We start from the raw sequence: 25,458 nt of genomic DNA, 5'->3' as shown, positions 1-25,458 counted from the left end.
TAACAGTTTCCTAAGAATCTAGTTATTCGCTGCATTTGCATCAATAAATTATCACATAAATCTATCAAGATCACATCAGTAATACGTCACACGATCCAAGCGTTACACATAAGAAGCAGCTATCGGGAGGAGCGCGGAACGAGCGCCCCGCATTTCCGTAATGCTCGCTCGAAGATGCCGCGGGATCTCAGTGATTATGGTCCACGTGGAGACTGTCGATTTGTTTCCCGGTCGGCGCCGTGGCCGCCGCACGCTCGGCGCGCGTTCCTCGTCCGGGACGAAGACGAAACGCGTCCGTCCGCGTGCGAGCGCTCGCTCGGCAGCCTCCGCGGCGTCGCGCGTCTCCTATAAACAGCTCCGACATTGAGAAGTGGGGGTGTGGCGTTGGGTTTCCCGTCGCTCTTGCTGATGTGGAACGTGAGAAAGAAGCCCCGTCGTTCCTCGCGCCGCCAGTGAAGGAGCCTGCTCGTTCTGACGCTCGGAAGCCGCCCCCTCGAACAGCCCGTCGAGTCGACCCTCGTTGCGCACTGTTTACTTTCCCTTTCACGTTTTGTATGCGAGGACTCATGTTCCTCCAGATACTGATCGGTTTTTCCATCCTGGCGACGGCAATCCCGAAGCCGGACAGCGAGCATCGCATCTTGAGCAAGGTTAGAAAGAAACCTCGACTGTCTCACTCGTGAAAATAAAAATGAATCTAATCGTTATAATAAATCTAGTTCTTCATTCAAGTATCAGAAGAATGAACATAATTGGCACTTGATGCATTTGACTTGAGAGTCATGTCACTCTTGTCATTTATTATAGTGTTTTATCTATAATTTACTTATTGTTATTATTATATTATAGCGTATTCAAATTCAAGTTGTAAAAATATATAGTCTAGAGCATTGAACGAGCGCATCGTGTTTCTAGGATGTAAGCAGCGAGGATCACTACATCAACTCGCAACACAACTCAGCCTACGATCATGAGGCCTTCCTTGGGGAAGAGGCGAAAACCTTCGATCAACTTAGCCCTGAGGAGAGCACCAGGAGGCTAGGCATAATTGTTGATAAAATAGACAAGGATAACGATGGCTACGTGACTCAGGAAGAGCTGAAGGACTGGATAATGTACACGCAACAGCGTTACATCAGAGACAACGTGGAACGTCAGTGGAAGGCTCATAATCCGGAAGGAAAGGAGAAACTGCCGTGGACGGAGTACAAGGCTCTGGTTTACAATTACATGGACGAGCACGAGAAAGAGAGGCAGGACAAGTCGGATGACAATACCCTTTCATACATGCAAATGCTGAAGAGAGATCGTAGAAGATGGACCGCTGCAGACTTGGACGGCGACGATGCCTTAACTAAGGAGGAATTTGTCGGCTTCCTTCACGCGGAGGAGGTGGAGCACATGAAGGATGTGATAGTACTGGAAACGATGGAGGACATTGACAAGGATGGAGATGGAAAGATATCTCTTACAGAGTACATCGGTAAGTGGAGATCATTCTGGTTCTCAAAAGATGGTTCCTAGCTTAGACGATTCTTAAATGTTTGATTTCTCCGTAGGCGACATGTATCTAGGTAACGAGGGCGAAGAAGAGCCGGAATGGGTGAAGAACGAAAAGGAACAATTTTCGTTGTACAGAGACAAAGATGGGGACGGATACTTGAATACCGACGAGGTTGGTAACGTTTGTACAGTCTGCGCTGTTTGTGCAGTTCTTTTGAGATTTGTATACTGAAGACTGCATTTTTAAAGTTGATCCATAATAACAACATTGATCTCTGCTCAAATGTAAATTTCGAATGTATTGGAAACAGGTAAAAACGTGGATCATTCCGGCGGAATTCGATCACGCCGAGGCAGAATCCAGGCATTTGATTTATGAAGCGGATACGGACGCGGATCATAAGCTTACCAAGGATGAGATTTTAGAGAAATATGACATTTTCGTTGGATCTCAGGCGACAGACTTTGGCGAGGCGTTAAAGAGACATGACGAGTTCTGAGGGTGCAGTCTCATAAAAATTAAAGATTACTAACGAACAAAACTTAAACTCTTGTAACGCTTTACTTAAGATCTTTTTAGTTTATAAATCATTTACGAAGGAGAGTATTTATCTACTTATTCTATTATACATGTTTTATATATTAACGTAGATGAAAGAAATATATAAAATGCTATATCTGCCAAAAATTGTAAAGATTAATTAGCTGTTGTTATACAAAAAAAAAATAAACTTTTGATACTATATTACTTTAATTGCCATATTATTTTCTCTCAAACCTGAAAATATATTCATTATCCTTGTTTTATATCCTTGTACTATGCTTATACTATCTATTGTTTAAAGTTGTGCCGATAAGAATTATTCATTCGCATAATAGCTAGAATATGCTATCATTGATCGGGATAGGGTTTATCAGATAAGCTTCTAATCTTACGATATGTCAGTAGAGAGTACCTGAAGTAAGTGGTCGCGTTATTTTATAAATACACAAAGATGGGAGGAAATTATTATTTGGCTGTGCTCTTAGCGATTTCTGTCAACAATGTTCTTTTGGGTAAATATTTATTTCTTTTTACAAATTGTTGTTACGTTATGTATGTACTATAGTAATGCCTTATAAATATTATGCTCATAATGTATAAATACCAAATAAATCGGCGCGTAACTTTCAGGCCATATTAACGATTAGTGTTAGCGATATTTTTATTAAAGATTCTCACATCGATCACACGCTCAGGCGAACCAGTTTAAGCCGTTGTCAGTTTCTCATTCGATAATATTATAATCAACTAGAAGATATATCGCAGAAAGCACCTACGCGCACTCACGCACGTATATATACATGTACACGTAGAACATGAAGACACTTCGTATAGTATAAATATCGTCTACAATCACACGGACATATATATATATATATAAATCATATATAAAAATATAGAGGAAATTTGATTTAATTTATATCACATTAAGGATGAGAAAAATGTTGCTTCAATCTGTTAGATCAACTAGATTACGATATGAAGGAAAGAATAAATTTAATATAAAAAATAATGCCAAAGACTTTCATATTTTTGAATTTTGTTCAACACGAATTCATTTTTTTGCTTCATCAGATATATCTCAAAGGTTTTATGTAATTTAATTAGAATGTATATTTCATGTAGCGGCATGCTTTGAGGGACCACACTGCTTCAATTTCACATGGCCAACTACAGGAATCGAAGAGAAAAATTGTACGAAGCATAATGAGAGAAATCCACATACACCTTGCATGACACCGTATGAGAGTGAGTAATTCTATCTTTATATTTGTTTTTCGCTATTATAATCGATATTATTCGTGATTTTACTTTTCAGGTGCAGTGAAGCCGAACACAACTAAACTGTGGGAAGATGCACAAACGAATAGCAGCTTAACAAAATTTTTTTGCCCATTGGAAGACGATAACGTTTGTATAAGATATACGTACAACTATAACGGTGCAAGTAAGTTATATATTCTACGACAGAATACAGAATTTTAGACCCAGACTTTACGGCCCGTACGTATATATGCGCGATCCGTGCTAATGTAAATAAATGGAAATGTTCCTTTGCAGTTGCAAATGTCAGTTACTTCTGTGGAAAAGTGGTCGAGGACCGGACACTGCCGGTTACATCGGGTTGCTACAGCCAGCGCGTACGTATCACAAGCTGTTCGCGATTAATTTTTACGATTGGTACAATACGGCTATAAATTAATTAACATTATACCGAGATACAATAGATATGATATATTTGCAGACTGATGGATTCACCATTGAAGCATGTGTCTGTCAGACCAGAGGAAACAACATGCCTTGCAATACAGCGATAAGAAGTACATGTACAATATTAATTATTATCATGGCTACAGCTGCTTCGCTGTTTATATATAAAATTCTCTGACACTTTTGACTTACTGTACTCTTCTTTGATATGAATGAGACTGTACAAATTATATATATATATATATATATATATATATATATATGATATTTATTACAATTTATATGCAATACCAGTTAAGCGTTTATACATATATATATATATATATATATATATATATATATATATATATATATCTGTTATACATACATATATATATATATATATATATCTGTTTTTACAAGTTTTATAGATAGCACAATATATTCAAATTATATACAGGGATGAATAAATCATGTATTTTGTAAAAATAAATACTTGTACATACGGAAATAAAGCACAACATAAACTCTGAAATAACAATAACACGTTGACAATAACAAAAATGACTAAGTAACATAAATGAAGAAGAGAATGTTATGTTTAACACGCTCCCTGCCGCGTGTACCATTCCGGTGAAACACATTGAAATTCATTTTCAGGCCAAGTAATATTTTTATTAAAAGATTAAATAAAGTAGAGAAAGTGGAAGAGAATAATTGGTATCGCTATTACATGCTCCGTGATGATGCTTGTTAAGTTGCATCAAAAGTTTCATTCTACTAAAAACTAAATTTCCAGCTCACAAAAAGCGCGAAAAAATAGATGATTTTTACATATTTATTAAACTCTATAACGTGTACCGTTTTTACATGATACACGCAGCTTGAAAATTACTCAAAAATGGCTTGGCAGGAAACGTGTTAAAATAACATGGCTTCTTCAAAAGGATACTGTTTCACTATTTCGTACATTTAAAAAATATATTCTTACCTTAATATTATTACGTATGGAAGTATTAAATTTAAATTAAAACTGTTCGTTGCGGTTTTGTTTTCGAAAAGAATACTTATTAACAGAGGACATGATAAAATTACATATGGCAAATTCCGTAAAAAAATTAGGATTACTTATTCGCACATTTGAAGCAGTGAATTAATTGTAACATCCTTCTTGCCGTGATTTGCATCATATACTGATTTGATGACTTCCTTATCGATGTTCGGAAACATTTCCGCAATCTGCAAAATTACGGTTACACAATAAAAAGGATAAAAACATAAGAATACAAGTTTGAATGATATGTGAGAATCAATTTAAAAGAATGCAAGTAATAACCTGTTTCAATTCGAGTTCAGCGTTTGGCAGAGAACTTGGTGCAACCGTTGGTGCAGCGGCGGTTGGAGGTGCCGTATAAACATTTACTGGAGCATATGGCACATGACCAAACATTGTTCCAGAAGGAACCATCATTATTGAAGATGTACCCATGTACGGATGATACTTATTCTAAACACATTCAACAAAGAAAGAGATGAAAATACTGAATTCTTTAAATATTTAATTTTTAACTTTAATTTTTATTTAAATATTTAACTGTTTAGAGAAAAGAGAAAAATCCTTATATTAATATCATTTAAAAATATAAGTGTGAGCATTAAAATGCGTCCATTTCAAGTTCAATTATATATTTAGTTAATAATCTGTTTTTGATGTTTATTTAGCAGAAATATTAATGCAAATTGCTGATATATATATATATATATATATTTATATATATACAAAGAAATAATATATTCATTGTTCATACCGTGTAACTAAAAACTAGATTGATCATGCCTTCTTGATTCTCTCCCTGCTTCCCGCTAAGCATGTACCAATCCTCATGCGTTTCTCCTTTTTGAATGACTTGTGGTGGGATTTCTATGTGACCCCATGCGATAAGCTCATCCATCACAAAGGAGCATTCATCGTAAATTTCTATGTATATCTGAGTGACTCCAGGTGGAAGGAGACTAAATAATAATAATAATAGCGTTGCAATATTTATAGCACATGGTATGCGTTCAAATGAAACGAAAACAGAAGTGCGCTCACCATTGAATCACTTTGTTCCAATGTGGATTTTTACCGCCGTTCGAGTCTGTATGAGTTTCGTACACCGCGTGTCCTACTCGTATCCGCACGTAAGGATCCATCCTCGTCATACCATAATTTTTCACTAATTTGGCCTGAAAAGCACAGCTTCTTAATAAGAACGTACGTATTGTCACAAAATTACCTTACCTAAATCACTCACTGAATTAAGAAGCAGTTTAGGTATGAAAAAATAAATTACCTGAGAGATTGTTATGCTAAGTCTACCCATTCGTGGATCGTGAGCTACTGGCATACTCTGCTGCATCTGCTGCTGGAGCGCTAAAGCAGCCTGCTGGTCAGCTGCCTCTTGCTGCAGCTGAGCATTGCGCTCTTCTATTCTCAAGAAACTATCCGGCAGTGGTCCCACAAATGCCTAGGGGTAGTAAAAATGGAATAAAATTTAATTCAGCGCTTATAACAGAACATAATGTAGCAGAATTTTGTACGCATCTTGAATAAGCTTTTGTTTGTATAGAATAGAGTTATAGAAATAGATTTATAGAAATTTTGCGTAAAAGAGGCAGTGTGCGTGCGTGTGCGTATGTCGATATGTATCCACAGTTGTACTTATTACACATAATATCTATTAAATTCCCTCGAACGTATACGAAGATACATTTATCAATATGATAAGCGATTTTGTAGTGCTTCCAGTTATTGCGTTTGATAAGTGACGATTGTATACCCGTTTCTTCCAATCCTCATGCAACGGCCTGTCCGTGTCCATGGTGGAAAGTATTAAAAAGAATATTATCTCTTGCGAATCTCGGCCCTAATTACTTGGCGTCCCGCATGCAGTCGAAATCTGTCAAACACGTCAAATCACATATGATGCAAATATGAATCACACTGCTCGTCCCGAATCGAGTGTTGTCGAGAGAACTCGATTGTGATTTCCTCGAATAACTTCGTCAAACAAAAATTCATTAGGGTGTGCCGTAGGGATTTTTCTCGTGCGTGCAGTGGAAAACAGAAATCGTTGTGTTGCAGAAAATTACTATAAACATTTACCATAAATAGTTACTATATAGTAATAAAAAGTTTCAATAAATTGGCTGCACTGCGTCTGATCAGGTATGTACCAGAGAGAAGCCTGAGAGCGGTCACGCTCGCGTTTTAACTGTAACGCCTCAAACGTGGACATATGCGTTCCACTTGACGCTCCCAACGCTCGTGGCGTCATTCTATCTTTATTCAATATTCAGTGAGCAATAAAGACAGAATCACTTCAATCACTTCAATGTCCACGTTTGAGGCGTTACAGTTAAAACGCGAGCGTGACCACTCTCAGGCTTCTCTCTGTATGTACATACTAGAGAACCTCAAGTAAGAGTATGGACATCGTGGATCGAAAATGGCGTTCGTTTGTCACTAGTATGGTCACTATCTATGAGGAGTATACAATATAACCTTCCTTACTTTAGGGTTAAAAATATTAGTGTAAGAAAAGTAAGTTTTTTTTTTTATCCCACCAACCAAACCGCTCACAAAGAGTCCTGGAACTAAAAGGCGCATTACGTCAGGACTCTCCGCCGGTTCCACGCTCCCGGTTAAAAAGGGTGATTTTGTACGACCTACGTCCCCCTGTGGGCCCCTGCCCCCAGGAGGTTCGGCCACCTCCCCCCCCCCCCACCTGGACTGCGCTGTCCAATAAAAATGCCGTGCATCCCTGTCGAGACCGGGCACAATGCCCCACGGGTGAGTCATGCTGCCGAGTCGGTGAAACTAAAACCGCGCCCGAGAGGATGGAAGGGTAGGAGACCCGCGGCGATACGGCACCGGCGGGGGGATAAGGGTAGGAGACCCGCGGCGATACGGCACCGGCGAGGGGATAAGGGTAGGAGAAAGGAAAGGAAAGGAAGGAGTCCCCCAGGGAGCGCCCGACTCCGAGAGGATGGAACAGGAGAATGGAACGGACAGGTCTGGACAGGTCTCGACAGGCTCGACGGGGCGTGGCTTATATACATGAAGTCACGTCGGCCACAATGGCGTAGCGCCGCGGGGCGCGCAGCATTTCGCGTAACGCAGAGCAGTAGCGTAGTGTTACACTGTGTTAAGCCGTGAACACACGAAAAAACTTAAGCAGTAATACTTAAAACTTAAGAGATGCGACCAATCACAAGTTTTAAGTTTTAAAATGGCTGCTACGTTCTCGACTGTGATTAGTTGCACCTTTTAAGTTTTAAGTCTTATTGCTTAAGTTTTTTCGTGTGTTCACGGCTTTACACTAACAAAGATGTATTTTAGATAGAGTCCCTTAATTGATAAACCTCAATTCCGCCATTTTCGATCCCACTAGAAACTAGACCAATCAGGTGCGAATCCACGATGTCCATACTCTTACTTGAGGTTCTCTAGTACATACATACGTACGTGCACCGTGAGAGGTTATAAATTCGAAATTCTCCGCAATTTAGTCAATGTCTCGGGATGAATCGGAATGAGTATTTCCACGTGAAGAATCTTGCAGCTTGACTGATTCCGTGCAGATCAGTGCAATGTAAAAGATGGACGATAATATACACGCAAATGTAATTTAAACATGGATTACTTGGGCGAGGTATTCGCCCTCGGAATGGATGCTGTCATATTCGCTGTCTGCCTGAGGCAATACGTGTATTATAAAAATGCAGTTAAGGCCATTAAGGTAAGATGAATTATCAATCTACTAAGATCAAAGTTCCATGATTTTCAAGAGAGATATTCTCGGAGATGTCACACGTAGTTTAAAAGCGTTTATTTTGCAGGATGTTGAAATACATGAGGTTGGCCCAAACCTCGATACCCTATTGGCCAATGAGCCAGGTAACAAGCGCTATGTCGGTGTCAGAGGCGTCGTGAGGCCACTAGGGGAACCGTTGAAGAGTATCAACAAAAGCGATGTTACTGGAGTTATACAGAAACTTACTATTCAAGAACACGTTGTCGCTAGAACATCCGCTGGCTTCTGGTAGGCATCGTTTGATCAGAAAATGTTTCTAGCTACATCGTTGTGATGTTTCATTCGATTGATCACGACTCTATAGGTCTGATGAACAACGAATAATACAGACTATATACAATGTGGTACCATTTGTTCTACAAAAGGATTGGTATTCTGTAGAAGTAATAGATCCACTGTCTGCCGACGTTCTGAACCTGGATGTGATCTCTGATCACTTCGAGCCTACTGTACCGACACTTGTAGATCATATATGGGGATTTTTCACAGGTAATTACAACAAAAAACAATGTAAGGTTAAATAAATCTTATCATACATGGCGTTCCATTATGTCGCTCATGTGTTACATGAGGAATAGCAATGCCTAAATTTTTACATTTACTGTACATTATTAGGGATACGTCAACGTGGTCTACAATCTACAGAAAAAATGTTGCGTGAAGATTCAGTTATTACAGTGGTAGGTGAGCTCTCGAGTTCAGAAACTAAATCCAACTTCCTTACTCTGCAACTGCCATTAAACGGGTCCCCTTTTTGTATAACAAGCATGTCGGTTACTGCCTTGATACGGAAGTTAGATAATCGCACGAAAGTGTACAGGTATGCGGCATTTGATACATTTGTTACCTAATCGAAAGTGCGCATATTATGCTGTTGAATCTCCCCTGATGTACAGGATATTGTGTTTAATGTGCGGCACTGTCGGATTGCTATTCGGAGGAATCGTAGCACGACGATACTGGAAGAACAAACAGGAACAACGATTGGCAGAAGAGTTACGTCAGTCGCTCGAAGCGTCGCGTCAAGAAAGGCGTCAACGAGTCAGGGACAGCGACCTCAGGGAGGATCAAATATGCGTAGTTTGCAAAACGAACGCACGCGAAATCATTTTGCTACCCTGCGGCCACGTTTGCATATGCGAGGATTGCTCGGCCAGCATCAACAATAACTGTCCCATTTGCAGAACGCAGATCACGCAGAAAGCAGCAGCGTACATCGTATGAATCTTGTTTTGATACAGATATAAGTTTTTATAAAGCAAAAAAATAGTTTTATTCTATTATGAAGAAGGATAGACTGTTTACGTGAAAGTCAAAAATGATTAAAACGTAAGAAATTTGGTTTTGTCTCATTTAAAAATGTGATGCAGGACGTTACACTTGTGCAGTTTTACTATTCAAACAATTGATTTTGATTGCGTAAAAGATGTACATATATATATATACATATATATTATTTATTAAAACTGTGATGTCAAAATTATCCTAATGTAGCTTTCGTACTACAAAAATAAATAATTTTGGTATTCAATATGTAAATTATATGTGCAATACTTCTCTAATTTATTATTAACATTAAAATTAATATTAAATTATATATATATATATATATTATATTAAAAGAATATTTTTGCAATTAGTAACGCAATATAAGGGACGGGCATTTTTTTAAGAATTAACATGTATATTTTCTGCATATATTCTGTATTTGGATACATATAAAAATTTTAAGGATCTATACTCTGCTGTGTATTTCTCTTACTTACATCTTTATCTAAGCTCATGATCTTTTTAGCCTTATTAGATTTGCCAATACCGAGTTTTGGTAATCCTCTATTCAAACCTTCCAGCAGTACGCACGCTTTACATATCTCTTGACTCGAAACAAATCCACAGCGACTGCAATTTCTTCTTTCGGGCATTTTTATGGTATCTTTCACTTGCAATTGTTCACCTAATATGTCAATCAATAGTATAAATGTTTAGAATCTTCGATTTATATACAGATAATCATCAACATTGGAGCAAAATACGACAAAGCGCATTCTCTTACCTGAATGTATTATATCCATGATAGCTGACGGTCTTATTTTTTCCAAATCCTTCAGAAAGGCTCGTGCATGGCCTCTGTAAGCATTTGGGGCATACACACACTCGGTGGAGAAGTACACCAGTCGCTTAAAGTACGCATACATAACAATCTCCTTTTCGTACGCGTACTTCAGTGGCTTACAGCGCATGATAGAATCTGCACCTGCCTATATTGCAGAAAAATTTATATATCAGTAATTTGTCCGAAAAAGTTCTTATTGCATACATATAATCATGTATATTTACAGTGATTACGGATGTACATCTCTGTAGTCGAGCTATGTCACCTCTCAAAACGTTCATTAACACCGTTTCCGCAATATCGTCTGCATTATGACCGGTTGCGATGCAATCTACCTTCAAAAGTGCAGCGCCCCTGTCTAATGCTTGTCTCCGAAAAACACCACAAAATGTGCAATTATTTTTGCGACCGATCTGAAATGCGTTGTACATTGTATCATTTAGATACGTTTATTAACTCTAATTTCCCACACTTTCAATTTTTTCATGGGCTTTCCACACTGGGGTATAGGCTACCCCATGTCGAATATTTAGTTAAAAATTTGAGAAAACATCAACTGATTTTGAGTCACTTTTTTTTCATTGATATGCCTATGCATAGGAAAATTTGAAGAAAATAGTTTGTAAAATATTCACTTGTGAAAAAAAGGTTACACTCAAAAATTGTGAATTACTTTATTTTATTTGAGCTTTCAGGCACCCTTGTGTGGGAAGCTAGAGATAAATCTACAAACAAAAATGCCACTGGATATGCCTTTACCTCGGCAACTATGGAATCCATCGTCCACCCGTACAATTCCTTATATGACAAAATTTTAAGCGGAATGCCATAATCATCTCTGTTCTGTGCAACAGTTTTTAAACTGTCGTCTCTGTACCCTTATAAATAAATAACGCATATTATAAACTACATTACTACTATTATAAACTACATTATTAAACGCGAATTATACTTTTTATACATGCAATGTCTTAATTATATTACCAGTAATTCCTTCGTCAATGGATAAGAGAAACAAATCCAACCCATATTTATATCTCTCATTCAGGGTCTTTAAAATATAAGCGAGTACAGTGGAGTCCTTTCCACCTGATGCTCCGATAGCAACTTTGTTACCAGGCTTGAACAATTTACCATTGACGATAGTATCGTGAATCTCTGTTTCAAATGCAAAGAAGAAACATTCTTTGCACAACGTATCACCAGTTTTTGGCCTCTAGAGATGCATAGAGTATTTTTATCATTATATTCAACTATTAATATTATTGTATAATTAATAATATTGTATTGGGTACATGTTTCAGCACAGTATGTACCTAGAACCGTATGAATAATCAGTTACCTTTAAAATGGCATCCCTCCCACACTGTGTGGAACATGAGACAGGCATCTTGTTTGTTTTTTTTACAAGACTCTTAATAATGAAGCCTCGTTATATCACACCTTGTGTAATTTATTCAAATGATATAAATTATATAAAAATAGTCTTTATTGCTTCCTCAAGACACAGACACATAATTGAAACGTTTGGTTAAATATCCACGTTGCACATGAAAGATGGCGACCGCACGAGAGAGAACAGTACTGTCACGTATATCAGCGTCTGACGAAATCTAATTGAACTCGGTTACCTGTCTTGCAACGACACTTAATTAAGAATAATAAAATAATGCGCAGACTTTTCATTACACAAAAAAGAAAAAAATGATCGATGAAGAAAAGATGCACGAGTTAATCCTCCGGTTTCTCGGGCGGCGGTCCACAGGGTTGCAGCATCTTCTCCATAAGGTTGAATCTCACTCGTGCCTTGGCCTCGTTCTCGGCGATCGCGAAGAAATTCAGCAGATCGTAATGACCCATGTACGAACTGCAGGAGTCCCGGTGCTGATTCACCAGCCACTCGAACTTCGTCGTATCCGCGTGCCCCGTACCGATGTACTTCGATTGCAGATGCTCCAATTGACTGTGGATGTTGTAACGTTCACCCATCTTCTCAGGTTAACTTCCTTGTCGAGCTCTTCAATAGATATAAGATTTTAATTAAAACTTCCGCGTTTTATTATACTCTTTCGCTGTTGTTTTGTAGGTTATGTACGTCACGCTAAAATGAAACTCACATTTGTAACTCATGCACGCGGAGCGCAGCGACCAATCAATCCGCCGCTATTCCAGAAAGAACAAATACGTATCGAGAGATAATTGGCTATTCTAATAAAGATTACGCGTCATTACTTGTTTTTGTCGAATAAGCGTTTTCGGTCATGAAACAGAAGACTCTAGAATCTCTGAAAGAAAGTTTGGAAGTTCTAGAAATCCAGAAATTTCACTGGTCGTCGGCTCGGGTCTCGGCCAATCCGAACATCCCGCAGTACGCGATCTCGTGGAAGTTGGCAGATTCCTCTAGCTTCCTAGTCACTTCGTCACGTTATCACGTTTTCGTCATTCGCTGTAGCGCAGCAGCACCGTACGGACGTTACGTCACGCGTGCTAATGGTTAATGGCTTCCTCGGTCGAGCTATCTTTTATGAGCGAGCCAAAATCCAATCGAAAGAAAACACATGAGACATGATGCGATCGGCCGCTAGATTCATAAAAATATGATCGCCTGAGCGCCGTACGGTCGCGGTACAGATTAATTTTTGGCCAAGGGAATATCGTTCGTCCGCGAGTAATGTGCTGAAATTGCTCTGCGCGAAGAAGCAACGACGAGCGAGACGACGTAACCGTTACGCACCCTCATCGACCTTTAACGTGCTGGTTTCGGGCCTGATGCGAAGGACACCGAGGCTTGCCACGACGCCGCAGGACATACATCGCACGTGAGTACAATTGTGTCTACAAGATATCGTGCTTTTTCGGGCAAGTCGTCGCATCGCCGACCCGGATTCTTCCCCCGGAAAAAGAAACTGGGCGAGTCCGTCGTGCCAGTAGCAATGGCCGCCGTGCTGACTCGCCCGAGTAATTCGTGAGAGTCCGCGTTTCCGTGTCGACTGCCGATCCCTGCGGCCGGCCGCTACGTCGTCGGTCACCCTGCGCCTCCGATCCGGGCAAGTATAACACGGTGAATTAGCATAACGCGACCGCCCGCTCGTACCGCAATCGCGTCATTCGACGATATCGCTATGCACGTACGTGTCGGCGGTGTGTGCGTGCTCTCGCGTACGCGTGTGCGTACGTATGTGCGTGATTGTGATCGTGCGTGAGTGTACATCCATGATCGGTCTCGAGACCGTGTTACGGCACGTCGAGACAGCGTTATTTTCGAGCATCGCACTTCTACCGATGTCAGGGTAAGCCAGGAGGAAAATTCTGTGTGGCTCGTTCCTGATGTTTTTCCCTGATATCGTTCACGCGCACAGAGTATCGTCGATTATTTATACTTGTTGATAAATACAACAATGTAAAGCTGCCTGCTTGCTCTGCAGCTGAATGTTATTGCATATGTAAAATCGGTCAGTCAATGGACCAGTTAAATCGGCCAGTAAAGCAAGTGTGTACTGCGTGACTGTGAATATTCGAACACAACATCTGTACACACGCATACACGCATACATACATATGTCTCATTAATTTATCAATGATATTTGTAAAGAATGATATAGTGGAATGATATCTAGAATATAGTGGGTGCGCAAAGTTTACTATCTAGTTTTTATCTGTCCGTTCTTGCTGCACTGTTGGTGTAACGAGGAAACGCGTCTCCTGTAATTAATATGTGTCACTTGGTGATGTCTGTTTTATTTTTAGTAGGTGACATGCCTAGCACTCGTGATATCGAACGAGCCGAACGTAATGGGAGGTTTCGCTCACGAAGAAGAGGCAGTACAGGCAGTGACGTGAATCGGCACAGTTTTGACAGTACTGACAAGCGGCACAGGAGGCATGGCAAGAGCAAGAGCTCTGGAAAGAAGAAAAAGAAACGTTCGCGCGACAAGTCACTGGAGAACGTTCCAACTGTAGCTTCGTCGGTTGTCAAACCATTAGTCGAGTATTCTGACGTAAGTAGCGAGGACCTCTCCGAGCCAGAAGCGGGGGAGATACAGTCGGAGGATAGTCGCGCGAATAGTTATACGGATGGCGAAGTACCTGAACCGCTCCTTCAGAGGCGATATTACGGCGGCAGTCCGGTACGAGCTCTTGGAGCATCGCCTATCAGTCTGTCGCCGTCACCGCCGGTTCAACACCGACACTCCGGTAGACACTATTCCTCACCCAATGAGCAGCAACAGCCGACGACGATGCACGGCGCGAGCTCGGAATATGAGGAGGAATCGAGACGATACGCTCGACGGAAAGAGAAGAAGCACAAACGCGAGAAGAAGAAGAAGAGGAGCCCGAGTCCGTCGTCGAATTCCGGGAAGAAGAAGAAGAGAAAATCCAAGAGGCACTCTCACAGTCTGAGCCCACATCGCACCATCACCGAGGAGATCATCCTGAGTCCGGATCATGAGAAGCAATCGCCATCGAGCGCCGCCGTTGCCAATTGGTCAGAATCGCCCCTGTTGCCGTTAAATAGCACGTCGCCGATTTCACCGGCCACGCCGCAAGAGCAGAGGTGTCCCAGTGATGACGCGGAGATCGAGATGTCGAGGCAGACGTGCCGGAACGTCACGCCACCGCCAATGTTGTCGGCGCGACAGACGGAATCGCCGCACACGCCGCTGCTGCCTCCACGTGCCGGCGCTACCACGCCGGAAAATCTGAATAAGGTCACGTTGGTGTCGAAGCACAGCAGTCCCGACCGGCAAAAACGCAGTCCCAGTATTCACGCAGTGCGACGCGCCAGCATCAGTCCCGCACCCGTCGGCCCGAGTCGTAGGCGGCCTCACAGCCCAAGCCCACCGTCGAGGCGAAGGGATCACAGTTCACCGCCGCGAAGAAGAGATTTCAGTCCTAACCCGGTACTGCATAGGCTCAGGCATAGTCCGAGCCCGGCTACGGTCAGACGACGGGAATTCAGTCCGAGTCCCGTGAGCAGGCGACGAACCGACAGTGGAGCTGCGTCTCCCAAGCGCAGGAGACGAGATGAGCCCGATCGACGTCACCGGCATCACGACAAGGACAGGAGGGACAAACGGAAATCGAGATCGACCAGAAGCCCCACTGGAAGCAGGTATGCTCTTAAGAGGATTTATTTTGTTTTTTAATAGAAAACATCAAAGTTCAATAAACTTACATGTATTTGCTGATTTTAGATTACACATGCCGCTATCCCGATCGCGATCCCGCAGTCCGGGAAGATGGCGCAAGTTGTCACGCTCGAGGTCGCGCTCACGCAGAAGGAGTCGCACCCCGAAGAAATCGCGCTCGCCCAGCAAATCACACAAATCAACGAGGAAACACAAATCGAAGAGCCCGCGCCCTAGAATACCTTCGCCTTCCCCTCACAGGTCCCGCGCTAGAAGCCCGTCGAGCATCACCGCTCGAAATCTCCGGGTGCAAGCGAAAATTAGCGAGACCAGTCTGTTCGCAGAGCTGGTGAAGGATCGGAACATGCGGGAGTTGGCGTACAAAAAGTTACAGGCGGCGAAGGAGAAAGCTGTGAATCAGGACGAGGTGCAGATCATAGAAGGCACCGACGAGAAGGACGGCGGTAGCAGCAACGTGTCCTCCGAGAACAAAACTTCCACTGACAATAAGGACAGATCCGTTAATCACAAGGAGCATGCTAGTAAGAGCGGCGAGGGCGCAGTTAAATGCGTTGACGTCGTCGACATTCCTATTCCAACCAGTGACGAGGTCGCCTTGGCGGGCAAGACGCCGCCGTTGCCGCCGACTGGGCAACCAGTCGGCGCACCGTTGCCTCCCACGGCGACGAATCCTCTCGTGCCCCATGCGATTGTACATAACTCTCCCAACAACCCACCCATAATACCCAACAACTGCCCAACAATCACCGTATCACACAGCCCGAATTTCCCGGCTCCGGCTCCCGGTGTGCAACAACCACCGCCGCCGCCGCTGCCGCCACCACTGCCTCAGTCCGCCGAGTCGACAGTCTTGCCGCAAATATCCGTGTCTGTACCTATTACGGTGCCGCCAATCCCGCCAACGCCGGTTCTACCGAACATGTCTGTCCCACCGCCGCCGATCCCGCCGATTCCCGTTCCGGCACCGAACACGATCATGTCCAAGTTCAATCCACCAAATAATCTCGTACCGTTGAAGTCGGTGGATCCTCCGAAGCCACCGATAGTAACATTTACGACGAAAAGTCTGAAGCGATTGCCCTTGCCACCTGGCATCAATCAGAACGATTTGGAGAGCATAGACTCTCCACCGAGTCGTTCCCCGAGTCCTCCAAATAAGGCGCAGCTCAAGTTCCCACCGTCGACGCCGAAGCCACCGCTGAAGAAGGGCATCAAGGACTTGCCGATGCCACCAGGTCGGTCTCATTAACTTTACATATACTTATCATATATTTTAGTGTTAATTTAATTTATCCATCGCTCGAATCGTAGTTGTACCTGGATCGGAAGACCTGAGCGGTGAGGACGACCCGAACGCGACGCCGCCGCGCTCGAAGGTCGAGCGGGTTGCACCAAAGCCGAAACTGAAGAGACCGAAAATACTGAAGCGCAGAGGGTCACGCAACTGCCACACTCCCATGTCCGCCTCCGGCGGCAAGGACTGGGGCGAACGTTGCGTTGACGTTTTCGAGTTTATAACGCAGATCGGGGAAGGTACTTACGGACAGGTGTACAAGGCACGGGACAAACGGGCCGGCGTGCTGGTAGCGCTGAAGAAAGTCAGGCTTGAGAATGAGAAGGAGGGATTCCCCATCACGGCGGTCAGAGAAATCAAGATTTTACGACAGCTCAATCACAAGAACATTGTTAATCTTAGGGAAGTTGTTACCGACAAGCAAGACGCATTGGACTTCCGGAAGGTATCTCTAAAGTTATAATGATTACTATAGCGATATTATGTATTTCATATTGCGCTATAATGATATTTATATGATACTTATAATATGATATATAGATACTTGTGATGAATTTTACCTCTCTATTTTCCAACAGTAAAGATTATTTTTTCACGATGAAGATTGGATTGTCGCACGATCTGCTTGCGTGTTTCAGGATAAGGGTTCCTTTTACTTGGTCTTCGAATACATGGACCACGACTTGATGGGCTTGTTGGAATCCGGTATGGTGGATTTCAACGAGATGAATAACGCCAGCATCATGAAGCAACTGCTGGACGGCCTGAATTACTGTCACAGCAAGAACTTTCTGCATCGAGACATCAAGTGCTCGAACATATTGATGAACAACAAGTGCGTACGCGGTCTGCTGCTGCTGCATAGTACATTTTGCAGTACATGATTGTCGGGTAAACTTATAATCCATCTTTGCAGAGGCGAAGTTAAACTGGCTGACTTCGGATTAGCGCGACTGTATAACGCGGAGGACAGGCAAAGGCCGTACACCAATAAGGTGATCACTCTGTGGTACAGACCCCCGGAACTTCTGCTAGGAGAGGAACGTTACGGTCCGGCGATTGACGTGTGGAGCTGCGGGTGTATCTTGGGGGAATTGTTCTCGAAGAAACCTTTGTTCCAGGTAAACACGTTACACGTTATTGCGTTACTACAAATAAGCGTCCATCAAATTAAGAATAAAGAATTGATCTGAATGTGTTATATTAATACCGATAAATCGTGGTACAGGCGAGTGTAGATATGATGCAGTTGGAGATGATTTCGAGGGTTTGTGGAACGCCTACTCCCGCTGTCTGGCCTTCGGTGATCAAACTGCCGCACTGGCACACACTCAAGCCAAAAAAGCAGCACAGGAGACGACTGAGGGAGGATTTCGCGTTCATGCCCGGGCCAGCGTTGGACCTGCTGGATAAAATGTTGGTATTAGATCCGGAGAAGCGCATAACGGCGGCTGACGCGCTCAAGAGCGCTTGGCTGAAGAACGTTCAGCCTGAACAGTATGTTATCCTTTTGCATTTCTCTTGCATTCTCTGAAATACACTGTGTCCTCTCGTGTCAGTGATGATATTCGTAAAAACAAACACGTCATTCGCAACAAATTAGGATGCCAGCGCCGCAACTTCCGACTTGGCAGGATTGTCATGAACTTTGGTGTAAAAAGCGAAAGCGCTTGCTACGAGAACAGCAAGAGAGCACTGCGGCGAAGATGCCTCTCCTTCCCTTCCCGAATAAAGGAGGCCCCCACCCGAAGGATGATCTGTCAGATGTCGGGGGGTGAGTAGAGCCGTAGAGAAGTCTAATCCGTGAAACGCTGCTGAAATACATATATTCCAGCGCCGATCGATAACTAATTTGCTTATATACACGTAGATGGCTGTGTATGGCAGTTGTGCTTCGCATTTATTTTCCTTCAGCGATATGCATTGTTAGAGTAATGACTTTCTTGAAAGCAAAAAAAGCGACATATTGAAGTTGTTAAGTAGTACTCTTTTATGTGTTTCCTTACGAGCCGCGTATGCATGCCGTATACTTCCTCCTTTCCCCCCGAGCCCTTAATGAATATCAACGAGTTAATTTTAGTTTCGTTCACAGTCGTTCGAACACGACGATGGCAATAACGCAGAACAATGGAAAATAGAAGCACGAAACATCCGTTCTCTGTTCGTGGCTTCGCGCTCACCAGAGATTGTTTGTTCTCAAACGATTGATTCGATAAAATTGTCAATGTCAAATACCTTCACAATTAAGTATATGTATCTTTTAGGACGCGCAAGATGCCTCAATTATTTGTCACGTCTCGGCGCGCGATATTATATTTTGTGTTGTGGCAAAATATATTATTACCGTTTAACCCTTCGGCTGTGGCATGTCAAATTGATTTCATTGAATGTTCAACGAATTGGATATATATAGAAACATATAGAAATGTGCTATACAATATATTGTGCAAGTCTATTGTTTTTATATGAATTAGATGTAACGTAACAATGTTATAAATTTATAGCTAAAATTTATAGCTTTAATATCGATCGATTATTTATAATTTTATTTGTCTTTATCGCAGAATTTTTACTTCCAACCAAACATAAACATGTGTGTACGACGTTCGCAGCTAAAGGGTTTTTATTATCTACCCTATCTTCCAGAATCAACCATTTTAATGATTATTTACCAGAGCGAGGTGATTATTATAACTAACTATACTATATTAGCGTATCCCTTTACGCGAGTTTTTGACAAGTCACTTGTAATATACAAATATCTGCAGTAGGAGAAAGAGAGAGAGAAAAGAAAAATGTATATTCTAGTAATCACTGTGATCCAATTTATCACTTGTTTTTAAGGACAATTGTAAAGATTAATGTCAAGCTTATTATTGAATTAATATAGTCAGGTATGTGTACATATCCGTGAATATTGTACGGACACGAGAGAGCGAGAGAGAGAGAGAGAGAGAGCGTATATGTACACATGTATACATATGTACAATACATAATACCATCATAGACAAAAAGGATATATACGTTTCGTGTGCACACGCTGCTACATCAGACTATGGACCTTTGTGTGCCACTTATGCGCACGTGTATGTTCATTCGATTCCTCTTGTAGTAATACATCAATATTATTATAAAAAAAGGAAAAATATATATATATGTTTATAATATCTTATTAAGCCCCACGAGTGGAAACTATACAATTGGAAACAGGAATAGCGACTTGATTGTAAATAAATATGGAGATCACGACAGCGTGGTTTCTCATTGTTACTTTTTATATGGAACTCCGATTTATATCCCGCAGATAAAGGATAAAATATGACGTATGCAAAACGGACGAGCTTGAAATTTAAAACTTTTTTTGTATAAATATAAGCGAGAAATACAGGTACGAAGGATAAAATACTGTAAGAAGATCGAAGAGCCGGAGTGCAAGGAGATCAAGAGTGAAAATGTGAATGTATCGTAGGGGACATTATCCTTAATTCCATGAATAATGTTATTTACGTTAAATTTGTTGAAGCATTCACATTTACAGCATAATATTACGCTTTAATTATTTTTTCGAATGACTGTATTACAGTTTAATGGTTTGTATGATAGAGAGTTATGAGTTTTCTTTTAATATACGCTTAGCGAATTATTGTCTACGTTAGTATTTACACTTTCTTTCTCTTTTTTTTCCATGTACATTACGTTAAGTCATCTATTCTTATAAAGTTCAGTCTTTGAATGTTGTTTAGCGTCATATCATAGCGATGTAAAAAAATGATATTTGAATGCTATAATATACTCGAGAAGCGTTCAGAAACGCTCTCTCAACGACTTTATGAACAATGAGTGAATCCTTAGTGTTATTAAAACATTTACATCATTTAATTTTTTTAGTTTATTTTCTAATATCTCTTTATCTTTATGTTTAAATTAGGAGATTGAATCGCCCCAAGAGTTTATCCGACAGCATTTGACAATTATCTTAAAAACTACTTCACTTCTGAAATAGATAAATAATTGCAAATAGATTTCTACTTATTCCACAAATACTTTTACACGTTAAATCTTTTTCGTGTTATTTAATGTTTTTATAAACAAACGCGCGCGCGCGCTAATAAACGTTTTGTTTCTTCAATACCAATTCTATGTATTTAGAATCAAGTACAATAACAATGATATAAATATGAGAATGGCATGTAATAATTAAAATATTTATTCTACTTGAAATGTATAAATCAAAGACTTGAATAACATATATATTTATGATACACTGTCAAATATATAGTATATTTGTTATATATATATATATATATATACACATGTACATATATATATAGAATGTGTGCATTCTCATATATATTCTTTATATAATAAAAACAATTCTTATGTTATATAAAATTCTTTTTCAATAATATATGATATTGAGAAAAAAACAGCGATGTAACAAAGTCATGTGGCATTTTATATATCAAAGTGATGTTTCCCCTAATAGTTCACATATAATTGTACGACAATATAAACGAAACGATACTAATCCTTCCCTGTACTCCTTAAAGAGAAACGCTTGAAAAATCTAATAAAGTCACGATTCGCATACTTCAATTTGCATTGCCTACAATGCATCAATAAAGCATAGCATAATGAGACAATGTTCATATTGTAAATACATCCCAAAACTATTGCCATGCGCGTTAAAAATAAAAAAAATTTATTATATATATGTATACAAAATGTGCAATGTACATTATTGTCATTGCTTGCATGTAGAAGAAGAAAATGTATTAATGGAAGATATATTCATGATGTAATGTTTACATGCACAGCAGATAAAATTATAAAAATAATAAAATTGTAAAATATTTTGGAAAATACGAAATTTTTAAATATGTCACATGCTTTTACGACTCATTGAATGTATATGATGTAATAATTGTAATGATCAATGAATATGAAATGTGTATAATGAAGAAGACGTACTGATGCTGATAGTCGTTTATAAAATACATTGTTCCATTTTTCATAATATCTTTCATATTGTCACACATATAGTCTGAACTTATATTGAAAAAAATGAAAATTAAAGTTATATTATTCGAACACAATAATGTTTAGTATTGATTAAATAAACCTAAATCTTGAACTGCTCAATCTTGTACACAACTATTTGTCTCATAAATAAATATGTGTATAATACGTAATAAAAAAATTTTGCTATCTATATTGCTATATATTTTTAAACCGATGGATATCGTTCTCATTGTCTCATTATGCAACATATAAAGTATGTTTAAATATGAGTCATGCATTCGATAAGACCGATACTGTGATCGCAGAATTGATATAAATTGAAAAAAAATAACGGTTAGAAAATTATTGTTATTGTACTAATCACAAACATGCCACACACACATGTACACCTCGAATCTATGTACGATTGTGGAATACGTAGAAAACGACATATAATATTGCAGCTCCAGAATTGTTTATTATATATCAGAATCATGTACGTGGACGTAATTGGCGTAACGTCTAATAGGAGGAAATTATGTTTCAGGAGATAATATAATTGCGGCTGAATAATAGACGGACAAATTTTGTAGCACTTGTAAAGAATATATAATAGGTAATGAAAGTTCTAAATCTTAATACGTGTTCACGCCCAGAGTGTCCAATTGACTCATCTTGACCAAAATTTATGAATCATATAACTACTCATGTGCTTAAGCTTGGCTAATCGAGATAATAATCTAATCGCTTTGCAATGCTGTTTTACATGAATTAGGATTCGATAACGATGCATCAAATCACAATGAAGAAGACGTACTATATCATTCTTCCTCGCACTATAACCGACTGTTACTTAAAAGTAATAAATGATAATAAGTAAAGTGTTACAAATACGTGTCTACGTTAATATGTGCATGTGCATCTATAATTAGTGCATTAGATTGGCTACTGTAACACGTTTGCGTAGAGTTTATTAACTGCATGATCTCTCATTGTGCCTTTATTTAGACTATTAAATGTTTAAATTGTTGGAAATAGCAAATAGCATTTTATTCTGATGGGTAATAGACATTTTATCGTTACAAATTAAGGGTACATTGTCAATTTCATCGTTCAAAAGTCATAACAAATTTTCTCTCAAGTAAATTAACTCATATAAGCAAATTAACTCATTATTACGTTCAAATTGTGTTGGGAAACGTTGTGTTTCCATTCCATTCTTTAATCTCGTGTTTACCCGTGTTCTCATATTTCTCAATATTTGGCCTGTGCCTGTGTTGCAGGTCTTCTAAACGACTAAAGATGGAAGCAGGCTATAACTCGCACCCGAGCAGACTCGGTGCGGAGACCCATTACGGTGAAGATAATATGTTTAATCAGGGCGGACCGTACGTCGTATCAACACCGTCGTATTTCTTCAATAGTTCATCGCCCGTTAAACCACAGCCGAATCTGAAGGGGGATAATCAATCATTGGAAATGTGTGTGGAGGATACTCTCGCCCGTAGATTGATGATTCTCACCAACGCCTTGAATCAGGGAAAGCCGATTCGGGTCGACGATCTTCTGTCGCTTCGACTAGACCAGAGTGAGGTAAAACTGAGCAAAGAAATTATCACATTCCTGTGTATCTTTGATTGTCAAATTTTTTATCTTTTATATTAAATATAAATTTATATTAAAGATATATTTTTTTACACTTTATATCGTCAAGTTATATTCTTCAGTGAGGTAACGCAATTTTTAATATTAATTACGTAATGTGTTACAGTGCGATCCCAAGGTAGCGCAGCTGTTGTCCGATCTACGCGTGGAACTTCGTCTGATCGCGAACTCCCGACCTGGTGGACAGCTGGATCCTCATCTGCCTGTGCTGAACCCGCCTATACTAGGTTTGCGATAGCATCATCATCATCACCAATAATTAATCCCAGTCTTCTCTCGATATTTTTGTTATTATTGCATCCGTTTTGCAGATACGAGCGTGCCGCACGGTCCGAGTAATTTTGACGCGCATGCAGTCTACGCGGGCGACGACGCCGTCAGCTCCCACGGGAGATGGTCGCAACTGGCCACCGCCGGTATCCGGAACGCGCTGTCGGCACTCATGTCGTACTACGGTCTGGACAGCTCCTGCAATCCCACCGGCCCCGCCTCGGCTGTCGGGCGAGCGCCGTCAAGTAAACCACCTGTGCAGCCGAATCTGGTGCAGAACCTTTTCCTGCCCTCGACTTCCTCGCAGCAATCTGCGTTTAGCTCGTAATAATAATGACTCGTGCACAATGCGCGACCCGCCGCGAACCGTGTAATGAGTATGTAAAATCAGAAGGAATCTATAAATCGCTATTTTTTAAATCATGCTAGGCCGAAAACAAGTAAGCGAGTGGGTGTGTGTGAGTGACGACGCGCGAGTGAATAAATGAGAGGAAGAAAAAGAGAGAGAGAGAGAGAGAGAGAAAAGGGAAAGGGTGAAAGAGGATGAGAAAGATGGTATGACCATGTGGTTGATCTGTTTATAGACTTCTGTTATTATCACTCCGTTAACCCGTAAGTGCACGCTCAGTGTATAATTGTACGATATGCGACCAGATACTTAATTAGGATATACAATTTTTCTCTCTCCCCCCCCCCCCCCCAAAATGACGACGGTATTATAGTCGTTATATAGTGTACACTGGAATTATATATTAATATGGTATATATGGGATGCGAGAGATTGTTTCGGGAGACATTATTATTATTATTCGGTGAATCGCGCGCAAGAAGGCAGTGTTCTCTCACGTTTTTCGTTTACCGCATCATTACGAAAGATCTGTGATACACACGTGTATATACATATATATACATTACAATTTATAAATATATTGTGAATGTAGAAATCCAAAATCCGAAGCTGGAGCTCGATTTTCAATGTTCATTTTTCGTTAGAAAAGGAAAGAGCGAGAGAGAAGGACGCGGAGAAAAAAAAGGGGGACTTTTGTTAGTGACATTCGAGGTCTTCTTAACGAGGGATCGCATTTTGTTGTAGTCTCACGGAAGGAAGAGAGGGATTTATTTTCCGAGAGAAACCACGCGGCTCCGCGAGCGGGAAGCGTTGATTCGCGGTGGCGGCGGTAACGCTGAGAAATGTGAATATTTATTTATTGCTTAAGGTTTTTTATATAAGATACTAGCGCTTATTTATTACGGACGTATCTACAGTGTACAATGTACATACTTATATGCTAAGGATATATAATAAAAATATCGACAGCAAAATCTCTCGAGGCTCATTCAGTCGAGACGGTCGGAAGCTAACGGCTGAA

General features: G+C 40.5%; 7 protein-coding genes across 13 annotated transcripts; 4 read left to right on the top strand and 3 right to left on the bottom strand.

Annotated features, from left to right (window-relative positions):
* The first annotated feature begins 44 nt into the window (after positions 1 to 44).
* On the top strand, positions 45 to 2,248 carry LOC105275320 (calumenin-B). Its single transcript, XM_011332089.3, has 4 exons — positions 45 to 650; positions 916 to 1,483; positions 1,560 to 1,675; positions 1,815 to 2,248. Exons 1-4 carry the CDS (start codon positions 555 to 557, stop codon positions 2,001 to 2,003), a joined length of 969 nt encoding a protein of 322 aa, XP_011330391.1. The 5' UTR covers positions 45 to 554; the 3' UTR covers positions 2,004 to 2,248.
* Positions 2,249 to 2,347: 99 nt separating this feature from the next.
* On the top strand, positions 2,348 to 4,033 carry LOC105275329. The gene is made up of 4 exons (XM_020030478.2): positions 2,348 to 3,295; positions 3,366 to 3,494; positions 3,608 to 3,687; positions 3,792 to 4,033. The coding sequence occupies exons 1-4, from the start codon at positions 3,280 to 3,282 to the stop codon at positions 3,933 to 3,935; spliced, it is 369 nt and encodes a 122-aa protein (XP_019886037.1). The 5' UTR covers positions 2,348 to 3,279; the 3' UTR covers positions 3,936 to 4,033.
* An 811-nt stretch (positions 4,034 to 4,844) lies between these two features.
* Positions 4,845 to 6,803, bottom strand: LOC105275284 (toll-interacting protein B). The gene is made up of 6 exons (XM_026969091.1): positions 6,559 to 6,803; positions 6,073 to 6,246; positions 5,832 to 5,965; positions 5,545 to 5,749; positions 5,073 to 5,243; positions 4,845 to 4,975 (listed from the first exon to the last, which is right to left on the bottom strand). The coding sequence occupies exons 1-6, from the start codon at positions 6,598 to 6,600 to the stop codon at positions 4,865 to 4,867; spliced, it is 837 nt and encodes a 278-aa protein (XP_026824892.1). The 5' UTR covers positions 6,601 to 6,803; the 3' UTR covers positions 4,845 to 4,864.
* A 1,398-nt stretch (positions 6,804 to 8,201) lies between these two features.
* Positions 8,202 to 10,134, top strand: LOC105275278 (mitochondrial E3 ubiquitin protein ligase 1). The gene is made up of 5 exons (XM_011332007.3): positions 8,202 to 8,520; positions 8,621 to 8,823; positions 8,900 to 9,084; positions 9,211 to 9,415; positions 9,492 to 10,134. Exons 1-5 carry the CDS (start codon positions 8,416 to 8,418, stop codon positions 9,817 to 9,819), a joined length of 1,026 nt encoding a protein of 341 aa, XP_011330309.1. The 5' UTR covers positions 8,202 to 8,415; the 3' UTR covers positions 9,820 to 10,134.
* A 148-nt stretch (positions 10,135 to 10,282) lies between these two features.
* Positions 10,283 to 12,192, bottom strand: LOC105275268 (cytoplasmic tRNA 2-thiolation protein 1). The gene is made up of 6 exons (XM_011331996.2): positions 12,051 to 12,192; positions 11,693 to 11,924; positions 11,468 to 11,586; positions 10,933 to 11,121; positions 10,649 to 10,853; positions 10,283 to 10,549 (listed from the first exon to the last, which is right to left on the bottom strand). The coding sequence occupies exons 1-6, from the start codon at positions 12,096 to 12,098 to the stop codon at positions 10,323 to 10,325; spliced, it is 1,020 nt and encodes a 339-aa protein (XP_011330298.1). The 5' UTR covers positions 12,099 to 12,192; the 3' UTR covers positions 10,283 to 10,322.
* Positions 12,179 to 12,964, bottom strand: LOC105275252 (splicing factor 3B subunit 5). Its single transcript, XM_011331972.3, has 2 exons — positions 12,826 to 12,964; positions 12,179 to 12,725 (listed from the first exon to the last, which is right to left on the bottom strand). The coding sequence occupies exon 2, from the start codon at positions 12,695 to 12,697 to the stop codon at positions 12,440 to 12,442; it is 258 nt and encodes an 85-aa protein (XP_011330274.1). The 5' UTR covers positions 12,698 to 12,725; positions 12,826 to 12,964; the 3' UTR covers positions 12,179 to 12,439.
* Positions 12,965 to 13,175: 211 nt separating this feature from the next.
* Positions 13,176 to 25,407, top strand: LOC105275260 (cyclin-dependent kinase 12). 7 transcript variants are annotated; one of them, XM_026969235.1, is made up of 11 exons: positions 13,177 to 13,527; positions 14,459 to 15,821; positions 15,904 to 17,093; positions 17,170 to 17,597; positions 17,791 to 17,987; positions 18,069 to 18,273; positions 18,381 to 18,649; positions 18,756 to 18,926; positions 23,437 to 23,746; positions 23,925 to 24,045; positions 24,130 to 25,407. In XM_026969235.1, exons 2-11 carry the CDS (start codon positions 14,464 to 14,466, stop codon positions 24,414 to 24,416), a joined length of 4,536 nt encoding a protein of 1,511 aa, XP_026825036.1. In that variant the 5' UTR covers positions 13,177 to 13,527; positions 14,459 to 14,463; the 3' UTR covers positions 24,417 to 25,407. The 7 variants fall into 7 exon arrangements, 6 of the variants coding, with proteins under 6 accessions (XP_026825038.1, XP_026825036.1, XP_011330287.2 ...); XM_011331985.3 differs by having other exon boundaries at positions 13,178 to 13,527; positions 14,456 to 15,821; XM_026969236.1 differs by lacking the exon at positions 13,177 to 13,527 and adding an exon at positions 13,534 to 13,998.
* Positions 25,408 to 25,458: the final 51 nt, after the last annotated feature.

This window comes from Ooceraea biroi, chromosome 4 (assembly GCF_003672135.1).
Source record: "Ooceraea biroi isolate clonal line C1 chromosome 4, Obir_v5.4, whole genome shotgun sequence".
Lineage (NCBI taxonomy): Eukaryota > Metazoa > Arthropoda > Insecta > Hymenoptera > Formicidae > Ooceraea > Ooceraea biroi.
This window is presented reverse-complemented; position numbering and strand designations above follow the sequence as displayed.